General features: G+C 45.2%; 1 protein-coding gene across 1 annotated transcript; it reads right to left on the bottom strand.

Moving 5' to 3' along the window:
* Positions 1-2,478: 2,478 nt before the first annotated feature.
* LOC106588278 (alpha-2,8-sialyltransferase 8F) lies at positions 2,479-11,161 on the bottom strand. Its single transcript, XM_014177114.3, has 6 exons — positions 11,020-11,161; positions 10,612-10,724; positions 9,940-10,026; positions 5,829-5,946; positions 5,449-5,613; positions 2,479-4,455 (listed from the first exon to the last, which is right to left on the bottom strand). Exons 1-6 carry the CDS (start codon positions 11,122-11,124, stop codon positions 4,261-4,263), a joined length of 783 nt encoding a protein of 260 aa, XP_014032589.2. The 5' UTR covers positions 11,125-11,161; the 3' UTR covers positions 2,479-4,260.
* Positions 11,162-11,795: the final 634 nt, after the last annotated feature.

Here is an 11,795-nt window from a genome sequence, read left to right as displayed (position 1 = left end):
CAATATAGCTAATTTTGACATTGCAGCTGGCCTATCTAAGGGGAAATTGCTCAGTTCTGCCTCCAGGACAAGACTCATGACAATAAAACGCCAACCTGCTTTTGAATCTGTAGAATGACTACATTACCCTTAGTGCTCATTGACTGGAAATTCCAAAATACCAGGGCAATTATGTATCACAATAGTAATTATATTTCTATTGTGAAGGGCCTCCTATGATGTCTGGTCTTCCCCCCCAAAAAAAACATTAGCCAACTCCAAGTAATTCAGAACGCAGGAGCACGTGTGTGTAACAGTATAGCTTCCGTCCCTCTCCTCGCCCCAACCTGGGCTTGAACCAGGGACCCTCTGCACACATCAACAACTGACACCCACGAAGCATCGTTACCCATCGCGCCACAAAAGCCGCGGCCCTTGCAGAGCAAGGGGAACAACTACTTCAGGTCTCAGAGCGAGTGACGTCACCGATTGAAACGCTATTAGCGCGCACCACCGCTAACTAACTAGCCATTTCACATCGGTTACATGTGCTAACAAAGACCAGAAGGAAAGCACATAACACCTATTTTAAAAGTCCCTGCATTGCTTGCCTGCTAGTTTTAAAATATCCGGTTGGTCCCTCAGATCCTCTGGCACAAGCCTTTAAGTTGTTTCAAAGGTCCTGACTGAACGTGAGGCTGCCTTCAGCCACTATGGTCCCAGGCCTTTGTTTTATTTATTTTATCCCATTGTAGAAAACAGTAAAAAATAAAGAAAAACTCATGAATGATTGACAATACACTGATTGACAATAAATTTCACATGCTGTTGTGCAAATGGAATAGACAACAGGGGGAAATTATAGGCAATTAGCAAGACGCCCCCAATAAAGGAGTGCTTCTGCAGGTGGTGACCACAGACCACTTCTCAGTTCCTATGCTTCTTGGCTGATGTTTTGGTCACTTTTGAATGCTGGCGGTGCTTTCACTCTAGTAGTAGCATGAGACGGAGTCTACAACCCACACAAGTGGCTCAGGTAGTGCAGCTCATCCAGGACGGCACATCAATGCGAGCTGTGGCAAGAAGGTTTGCTGTGTCTGTCAGCGTAGTGTCCAGAGCATGGAGGCGCTACCAGGAGACAGGGCAGTACATCAGGAGACGTGGAGGAGGCCGTAGGAGGGCAACAACCCAGCAGCAGGACCGCTTCCTCCGCCTTTGTGCAAGGAGGTGCAGGAGGAGCACTGCCAGAGCTTTGCAAAATGACCTCCAGCAGGCCACAAATGTGCATGTGTCTGCTCAAACGGTCAGAAACAGACTCCATGAGGGTGGTATGAGGGCCCGACGTCCATAGGTGGGGGTTGTGCTTACAGCCCAACACCGTGCAGGACGTTTGGCATTTGCCAGAGAACACCAAGATTGGCAAATTCGCCACTGGCACCCTGTGCTCTTCACAGATGAAAGCAGGTTCACACTGAGCACGTGACAGAGTCTGGAGACGCCGTGGAGAACGTTCTGCTGCCTGCAACATCCTCCAATCATGACCGGTTTGGCGGTGGGTCAGTCATGGTGTGGGGTGGCATTTCTTTGGGGGGCCGCACAGCCCTCCATGTGCTCGCCAGAGGTAGCCTGACTGCCATTAGGTACCGAGATGAGATCCTCAGACCCCTTGTGAGACCATATGCTGGTGCGGTTGGCCCTGGGTTCCTCCTAATGCAAGACAATGCTAGACCTCATGTGGCTGGAGTGTGTCAGCAGTTCCTGCAAGAGGAAGGCATTGATGCTATGGACTGGCCCGCCCGTTCCCCAGACCTGAATCCAATTGAGCACATCTGGGACATCATGTCTCGCTCCATCCACCAACGCCACGTTGCACCACAGACGGTCCAGGAGTTGGCGGATGCTTTAGTCCAGGTCTGGGAGGAGATCCCTCAGGAGACCATCCGCCACCTCATCAGCAGCATGCCCAGGCGTTGTAGGGAGGTCATACAGGCATGTGGAGGCCACACACACTACTGAGCCTCATTTTTACTTGTTTTAAGGACATTACATCAAAGTTGGATCAGCCTGTAGTGTGGTTTTCCACTTTAATTTTGAGTGTGACTCCAAATCCAGACCTCCATGGGTTGATAAATTGGATTTCCATAGATTATTTTTGTGTGATTTTGTTGTCAGCACATTCAACTATGTAAAGAAAATAGTATTTAATAAGATTATTTCATTCATTCAGATCTAGGATGTGTTATTTTAGTGTTCCCTTTATTTTTTTGAGCAGTGTATTTGGCTAAGGTGTATGTAAACTTACGACTTCAACTGTATATATACACATATGGTGTGTGTACACATACATACATACATACATAGATACATAGATACATACATACATACATACATACATACATACATACATACATACATACATACATACATACATACATACATACATACATACATACATACATACATACATACATACGGATGCACTCATTATTTATCTAACTAGGCAAGTCGGTTAAGAACAAATTCTTATTTACAATGACGGCCTACCCCGGCCAAACCCTAACGATGCTGGGCCAATTGTGCACCGCCCTATGGGACTCCCTATCACAATATAGCCTGGAATCGAACCAGGGTCTGTAGTGACACACACACACACAAGGAAATGTATAAATAATTAGATTAATTAATTAAAACCATACAGGAAGGAAATCCAAAAAGTAGTATAACATTTTAATGTTTTCCATAAAATATAAAACCACAGCATACTAATAACAATGTATAAATAACTCTTTAGGATATATGTTAAAGACAGAGTCCTACATGTAGCTGTATTACCCCCTGGCTGTGGAGTTGTATTAACAGGGGTTAGGGTGTAGGAGTTATGGTGAAGGGGTTAGGGTGTAGGCCAGGGGTTAGGGTGTACAGGCAGGGCCAGCCCTAAGCAAGATTTGGTTGGGGGGCCCCCTGCAAGTTTTCTGCAGTTCTACACATTTTGCAATGGGGCGGAGAGAAAATATTGCAGTTTTAAAGCAAGTTTTTTGTAGTTCTACACATTTTGTCACGGGGCGGAGATAAAACTTTAGGATTTTATAACACATTTCATGCAATTCTATTTTTTGCAATGACTTATGCCATGTTTATGTTATCGGAGTGACAAACAAAGTCAATGGGGGCCCTTTGGAGGTCAGGGCCCTAGGGCACGTGCCCGATCGGTATTAGGCCATGATGACTACCAGTTTAGATAACTGGCTAGACTAAGGTCTCTATTGAATCTGTATCGCTAATTTCCTATTGAACCGACATCTGCAGTGTTTACCGTGAATGCAATCTCCGCAAACGCGGGAGAAATTTCAATCACGCTGTAATGCCGAATTTCTACAGTATGGATTGAATAAAGCCCTAACAAAAATTGTACTGTTCTAACTCTCAACAAGTTGAGACCCCGACTGAGTTATTATTATTGTTTCGGGGTCCCCCTGGTGGCCGCTTATGTCGCTTATGCCTGTATACAGGGTACCAACATGTAGCTGTAGTGCCCCCTGGCAGTGGAGTTGTAGTAAGAGGTTGTATGGGTTAGGGTGTAGGGGTCAGTGTACAGGGTCCAACATGTAGCTGTAGCGCCCCCTGGTTGTGGAGTTGTAGTAAGAGGTTGTATGGGTTAGGGTGTAGGGGTCAGTGTACAGGGTCCAACATGTAGCTGTAGCGCCCCCTGGTTGTGGAGTTGTAGTAAGAGGTTGTATGGGTTAGGGTGTAGGGGTCAGTGTACAGAGTCCAACATGTTGCTGTAGCGCCCCCTGGCTGTGGAGTTGTAGTAAGAGGTTGTATGGGTTAGGGTGTAGGGGTCAGTGTACAGGGTCCAACATGTAGCTGTAGTGCTTTGGAGTTGTAGTGGTGTTGGGGTTACAGTTCGTTGCTGTAAATGAGAATGTATTCTCAGTCAACTCACCATTAAAATAAGGCTAAATAAAACAAATAATAGAAAAATGTAGGTTATATTTGAAGGGGTTCGGGTGTAGGGCAGGGGTCAGCAACAGGCGGCCCGTGAGATTTTTTGGGGCTTAAAAAAGAGATACGTTATCATGTCTCAGTGTAATCAAGGTATGAAATGATTGTTATTTTCAAATACAACCTATTTTTGGCCTTAGTTGTGGTCAATTTGCACTGTGCAAATTATTATAATTATGTTCTGATCCCCTGACCATCTGCTTGTTAGGGTGTACAGGGTCCAACATGTAGCTGTAGCGCCCCCTGGCTATGGAGTTGTAGTAACAGAGGTTGTATGGGTTAGGGTGTAGGGGTCAGTGTACAGGGTCCAACATGTAGCTGTAGCGCCCCCTGGCTGTGGAGTTGTAGTAACAGCAGGAACTCTTCAGGCATGGCGTGCATGAAGTGACTTGGACCAACGTTGTCATAGTAATGATGTGGCAAAGTATTTTGGGATAGATCCAGAGGGAAGGGCCAGAAGCCGTACAGATGAACCTGACAGATAGAGATGGAGACTTAGAAACATATACAAACGTACACACACACACACACACACACACACACACACACACACACACACACACACACACACACACACACACACACACACATACACACACACACACACTTAATCTCTTAAGGTAGTCGATCGCATCCTCTACTGCTTGTGGGTTCTCTGATGACTGTATAATCCGATGCGGGATGCATACTGTCGTTGAGGCCGGTGCAGCCATGGTCATATGTCTTCTCTGTCACTTCGCCAGGCGACATTCAGTCCTTTTTTCCTGAGCCAACGGCTCTCCATGATGGCAGAGGCTGCACCAGGTGGAACGGTCCACAGTAACAGTCCAGAGGGAGGCAGGGTTTATCCCACACTTCTTCAGTGAAGTCTTCAATTGGTCCTTTAGGCGCTTTTTCTGACCACCTGCAGAACATAGGCCCAGTTGTAGCTGTCTGTACAGCTGCTGTGAGGGTGGCTTGTAGAGCTTCTGGGGTGTGTCACAAAAGAACAATCATCCACTTGCTGAAGCTCAAGTACTCGTTCAGATTCCAGCTTTGTGGAAGCTCCTACTGGAGACCCAGTGCTGCTTTAGAAAGAACAGAAGCCCGGTGGACATTATCTTCCATGGACGCCAACTGCAGGAAAAGTGCAGTGAACAGAAACGACACCTATTTGTGGGCTTTGTGGACCTCTCCAAAGCCTTCGACACAGTACACCGTGAACTTCTTTGGAAGGCCCTTATGCAGCATGGCTGCCTTGGGAAATGTGTGAACATCCTGCATCAGTTCCATGAGAGGATGGTGGCCAGAGTTACAGTTGGCGGTCAGGAGTCTGAACCTTTTTGGGGTAGGCACTAGTGTGAGGCAAGAGTGTGTGCTTGTGCCGGTCCTATTCAATGTTTTCCTCCTTTTCCTCCTGCACAAGGACATGGAAACTTCAGATTGGACGGGAACCTCTTCTGAGGCAACACACACACAAACACACACCTGTTCACAGATCTCCAGAGCAGTGCTGGCCAGCATCATACCAGTAGAGAGCCGTGGGGCTCGTTGCCCACGGCGACGCCAGAACTTGTCCAGCTTAAGCAGGTAGTCTGGGTGAAAGAACACCACTTTCTGTTGGGTGCAGGCCTTACGGAGGGCGTGGTACACCTGGGACAGAATAAAGACTGATTAATGACATCATTACCATCTACCCTCCTCTCCCAGGATCAAAATGTTAGTTATCAATTTTGTTGTTCTTAAAAATGCTAGTTATTGATGAAAACAATAGGTCCGGCCATTAACAGGTACATAGCATTGGGTCCTGTCGGGCCGGAGCCGGGTAGCAGGGCTCTACCTAGTCTCATCTCATGGTAGCAACTCACCTTGAAGCAGGGGGAGGTCCCAAAACCAAAAGAGAAGGCGTGGAGAAGCAGATGGGCGTGGCCATAGACTGACATGACTTCCACCAGGGGTCCAGGGTTCCGCTGGAGGTCAGGGTATCTGAGGACAAGCGAGGGGAGGTGTTAGGAGATTCTCAAAAGTGGTCAAATTATTCGCACCCCTGTGAGGATTATCCCTTGTGAGGATAACGACACTGAGCCTTGGAGAGGGTGCTAATTAATTGACCACAAATGTTGATTTTGTGGTCAATTACAGCTGCACTGGGTAACTATGTGTGTACAGATGTTTTGTAGGGTCAGCTCTGACAAGAATGCAGATTTTTTTTCTAGATTTGAACACAATTTCCAAGAAACGCCTGGTCTCATGGGTAGTCGGCTGGGAATGACGTAGTATTAACATCCTCTCTGGACAGTCTAGGCTGTGGCAAATTTGAAACTGATAGTGGATGCAATAACGGCTCACAGACAAGATTGAAAAGAAGATAAGTCTATTCAGAACAGGCAAAACATGTATACACTAGGTATAATTCTTTGTTTTTACATTGAAATAAAAAGTAATCATGCCGTTTGCCAGAAAGGTAGCAGAATTTTAGTTACATTGTCTTGTAATAACGTTGTAACTACCGTTAATGTCTCTGCCTGGTAAAATACTAGATTGCTATCCAAGCTAGCTAACTTGGTAGCAACATTAACTATCACACTCTGATGTCCTCACTACAGAAGGCAGCACAGTAAATCAACTTCTAAAGAAAGCCTTTAACAACATGGTGAACTGTTTTATCATTTACAGTCTAGCAGTTCTACCAAAAAGACATCTCCAAGTTCACAGAATGCTATATACCCAATCCAAAGACTCATGCATCTTACAACATACAATTGCTGCCATTTCACAACTGCACTATTCTATTTATTACCAAGTACCGTGCCTTCGGGAAGTATTCAGGCCCCATGATTTTTTCCCCACATTTAGTTAGGTTACAGCCTTATTCTAAAATTGATTAAATAAATAATCTCAGCAATTTACACACAATACTGCACAATGACAAAGCGAAAACAGGTTGACATTTTTTGCTCATTTATTAAAGATTAAAGATTTTAAAAAAAAACAGTAATAGCTTATTTACATAAGTATTCAGACCCTTTGCTATGAGACTCGAAATTGAGCTCAGGTGCATCCTGTTTCCATTGATCATCCTTGAGATGTTTCTACAACTTGATTGGACATGATTTGGAAAAGCACACACCCGTCTATATAAAAAAGGTCCCACAGTTGACAGTGCATGTCAGAGCAAAAACCAAGCAAAGAGGTCGAAGGAATTGTCCTTAGACCGCCGAGACAAGATTGTGTCAAGGCACAGATCTGGGGAAGGGTTCACAAAACATTTCTGCAGCAGTGGCCTCCATCATTCTTAAATGGAAGTTTTTAAATCACCAAGACTCTTCCTAGAGCTGGCCGCCCAGCCAAACTGAGCAATCAGGGGAGAAGGGCCCTGGTCAGGGAGGTGATCAAGAACCCAATGGTCACTCTGACAGAGCTCTAGAGTTCCTCTGTGGAGATGGGAGAACCTTCCAGAAGGACAACCATCTCTGCAGCACTCCACCAATCAGGCTTTTATGGTAGAGTAGCCAGATGGAAGCCACTCCTCAGTAAAAGGGACATGACAACCCGCTTGGAGTTTGCCAAAAAGGCAGCTAAAGACTCTCAGACCATGAGAAACAAGATTCTCTGGTCTGATGAAACCAAAATTGAAGTCTTTGGCCTGTATGTCACGTCTGGAGGAAACCTGGCACCATCCCTACGGTGAAGCATGGTGGTGGCAGCATCATGCTGTAGGGATGTTTTTCAGCTGCAGGGACTGGGAGACTAGTCAGGATCGAGGGAAAGATGAACGAAGCAAAGTACAGAGAGATCTTAATGAAAATCTGCTCCAGAGTGCTCAAGACCTCAGACGCAGGCGAAGGTTCACCTTCCAAACTATAAAAAATAAAGGAGAGTTGCACACTCCATATATATAAAGTCCCAGTCATTTATTGGGTAAATCACCAACATTCCAGCATCACTGTGCCTTCTTCAGGGTGAAGGTTCACCTTCCAACAGGACAACGACCCTAAGCACGCAGCCAAGACAACGCAGAAGTGGCTTCGGGACAAGTCTCTGAATGTCCTTGAGTGGGCCAGCCAGAGCTTGGACTAGAAACTGCTCAAACATCTCTGGATGGACCTGAAAATAGCCGTGCAGTGACACTCCCATCCAACCTGACAGAGCTTGAGAGGATATGCAGAAAATAAAATGGGGGAAACTCCCCAAATACAGGTGTGCCAAGCTTGTAGCATCATAAACAAGAAGACTCAAGGCTGTAATTGCTCCCTAAGGTCCTTCAACAAAGTACTGAGTAAAAGGTCTGAATACTTACGCAAATGTGATATTTTCTTGTACATTTGAGTGATTTCAATGACTTAAAAAAAATACATCCATTGTAGAATAAGGCAGTAACGTAACAAAATGCTGAAAAAGTAAAGGGGTCTGAATACTTTCCGAATGTACTATATAATAGGGTGTCTGAGGTTCTTGATGATCTTCTCAGCCTTCCTGTGACACTGGGTGCTGTAGGTGTCCTGGACGGCAGGCAGTGTGTTGGGCATACCTCACCACCCTCTTGAGAACCCTGCGGTTGCGGACGGTGCAGTTGCGTACTAGGTGGTGATACTGGATGTTCTCAATGATGCATCTGTAAAAGTTTGTGAGGGTCTTAGGGGTCAAGCCAAATTTCTTCAGCCTCCTGAGCTTGAAGAAGTGCTGCTGCACCTGCTTCACCACACTGTCTGTGTGGTGGACCATTTCAGATTGTCAGTGACGTGTACGCCGAGGAACTTGAAGCTTTTCAACTTCTACTACTATTGCAAACAAGATGCATGTTTTAGAATATTTTTTATTCTGTACAGAATTATTTATTTTCACTGTAATTTAGGTTAGCATTGAAGTAACTACAATGTTGCTCCATCCTCAATTTTATCCTATCACAGCCATTAAACTCTAAATGTTTTAAGTCACCATTGAACTCATGAGCGGTTTCCTTGCTCTCCGGCAACTGAGTTAGGAAGGGGGCCTCCCGAGTGGTGTAGCAGTCTAAGGCAATGCATCGCAGTGCTGAGGTGCCACTACAGCCTCGGGTAAGATCCCAAATCTGGTGGGAAATCCAAACCGACAGGGAATTAGAATATAGCGGTTTTCAGGCAGTCTGGAGGCGCAATATTGTTACTGTTGAATCGTATTGGATGACCACTAGAGACTTTAAACAGAAACAAAATAAAAAAGTTACATATAGCAGTTTTAATCATTTCTTTGTGGATTTTGATTAGTGCTTGGGGTTATTGTCTTGCTGGAAGATCCCCTTGTGGCCATGTGTCAGCCTCCTGGCAGAGGCAACTAGGTTTTTGGCTAAAATGTCCTGGTACTTGGAAAAGTTCATGATGCTGTTGACCTTAAGGGCCCTATGGGCCTCCCAAGTGGCGCAGCAGTCTACAGACCCGGGTTCAATCCCAGCCTGTATCGCAGCTGGGCGTGACCGCAGCTGGGCGTGACTTGTCCCATCACGCTCTAGCGACTTTAGTTGCCAGCTGTACGGTGTTTCCTCCGACACATGGTGCGGCTGGCTTCCGAGTTAAGTGAGCAGTGTGTCAAGAAGCAGTGCGGCTTGGCGGGGTCGTGTTTCGGAAGACGCATGGCTCTCGACCTTCGCCTCTCCCGAGTCCGTACGGGAGTTGCAGTGATGGGACAAAACTGTAACTTCCAATTGGGGAGAAAAGGAGGTAAAAAGTACACAAGAGGAAAAAAAGAAGAAAAAGAAAAGGCCCCAGGACCAGTGGAAGCAAAATATCCCCATAACATCAAAGATCCACTACCATATTTACTGTCGGTATGAGCTACTTTTCAACACCAAGCTCTCTTTTTATGTCATCTGACCATAGCGCCGCCTGGAGTTTTTATAAAACGGCATTTGCTCTAGGATTGGAACCGGTGCGTCGGTCAGATGACATGAAAATAGAGCTCTTTGTCTGTATCTGATCATGTGTATTGATAGAGTGTATATACCCTTTATTGATCTGGGAAGGGTTGGCTGTTATGAGGTCTGTCTTCACTCCCACGTCATAACTCTTGTTGATAGGAGCCAGGTTAAACCTGTCAACAACAGTCACAATATTAGAAACGACTACATCAACACCACATCAACAAAACAAATAACAACTGAACACCCCTACCTACATGTAAATATTACCTCAATTAACCTGTACCCTCATACAATTACTCGGTACCGGTTACCCCCTGTATATTGACTGGTTATTGTTATTTTAATGTTACTTTATATATAGTATTTATTGTATACTTTTTAGCTAATATTTTGTTACTTAAATAAATAAAAAAACTCTACACTGTTGATTAAGGGCTTGTAAGTAAGCATTTCACGGTAAGGTCCTACACCTGTTCCATTCGGCGCATGTGACAAATTCATTTTGATTTCATTTCATTTGAATAAGAGCGCGACATACAAACTAGTGATGGACTCAGAAAGAGGTGCCAGTTCCGATAGGATAAAACAACATTAAACATTCCCAGAATATCCACACAACGTTGACACAAGATTATAAACAACAACAGTCACACATCATATCAACGTTGAACACAACACAACAGAACTACATTGCTATAGATTACTACCAATAACTGATTGATTGATTGCTTGATAGAAAACGTTGTTACTTATACCTAATGACATAGTCAGCATTGTCTATTTCCGCTCCACAGCTGCTGTTCTGCAGGATTCCTCCACTTCCCACCACGGCACAACGACTCAACGAACCTTTACTCCAGGGTACGGTCTACACACACACACACACACACACACACACACACACGTTTTGTTATTCTATCCTCAAAGGGGACATAACATTTATTTCCATTAAATATCCTACTTTCCCTAACCACTAACACTAACCCAAACCCTAAACCTAACTCCTAACCCCTTACCCATTCCCAAACCTTAAAATAGCCTTTGTCCTCATGGGGACGTGGGAAATGTCCCCACGAGGGACAATTTTCCTGGTTTTACTAACCTTGTGGGACTTTTGGGGATTTTAGGTCCCCACAAGGATAGAAGAGCTAACCCATACACACCTGAGGCAGCATCTCCCATAGTGCTTGGTCCACCTTTCTCTTCCTCCACTTCTCTGCATCATAAGTCAGACTCTGGTTCTGATTGGTGTTCTGTCTGGTCACCATCAGCCTATCAGAAGCGTTACAGCATGACCACAACTCTGTCCTGGGAGGGAAGGACAGGAAGTTTGTTGGAGACGATCGCAAGACTGAGCAAGGTGTGTGTGAACTGTATCAGTGGCGGCTGGTGGGAGTTAGCTATAGGAGGACAGGCTCATTGTAATGGAATAATTGGAACGGAGTCAAACGTGGTTTCCATGTGTTTGATACAGTTCCATTTATTCCATTCCAGCCATTACAATGAGCCTGTCCTCCTATAGCTCCTCCCACCAGGCTCCACTGGTGTGTATCTCACCTGTGTAGTTCTCTGTGTGTGAGGTTGAGTCTCCAAGGACAGTTCATTAGCTCTCTCACCTCCTGAGAGAAAAGGGCAATGTCCACTCTGACACCACACACACACACACACACACACACGCGCCAGGTCACTCCAATTCCAATGCAATGTTCAACGTTCGTCCAGGTCCCCAGGATGTCATGAGTTGCCTTTAATACCGGCCACTAGGGGCATCGGTGAGAACTTACTATCAAGTAGTCTTGCGTCATTGGCTCTGAGAATTGTGGGTTTAATCCCAGTGGTAGGCATTCGTTTGTATTTTTTTTACCCTATCCCAAACCTTAACTATTCGGAATTAATACCTAAACTTAACCTTCGAGTTGTTTCTGTTTTAACCCTCTCC

The sequence above is a fragment of the Salmo salar genome, chromosome 27, assembly GCF_965601325.2.
Source record: "Salmo salar chromosome 27, fSalSal1, whole genome shotgun sequence".
Lineage (NCBI taxonomy): Eukaryota > Metazoa > Chordata > Actinopteri > Salmoniformes > Salmonidae > Salmo > Salmo salar.
The sequence above is the reverse complement of the archived record's forward strand: the minus strand, read 5'-3'. Positions and strand labels throughout refer to the sequence as shown.

What these genes read in the sequence shown, in the direction of transcription:
- LOC106588278 (XM_014177114.3), bottom strand. Translation starts at nt 11,124, where the DNA reads ATGGTGACCAGACAGAACACCAATCAGAACCAGAGTCTGACTTATGAT. An exon ending in TATGGGAGATGCTGCCTCAG is followed by an intron (nt 10,725 to 11,019) that starts GTGTGTATGGGT and finishes GTGTGTGTGTAG; the next exon opens with ACCGTACCCTGGAGTAAAGG. An exon ending in CCTTCCCAGATCAATAAAGG is followed by an intron (nt 5,947 to 9,939) that starts GTATATACACTC and finishes GCTTGTCCTCAG; the next exon opens with ATACCCTGACCTCCAGCGGA.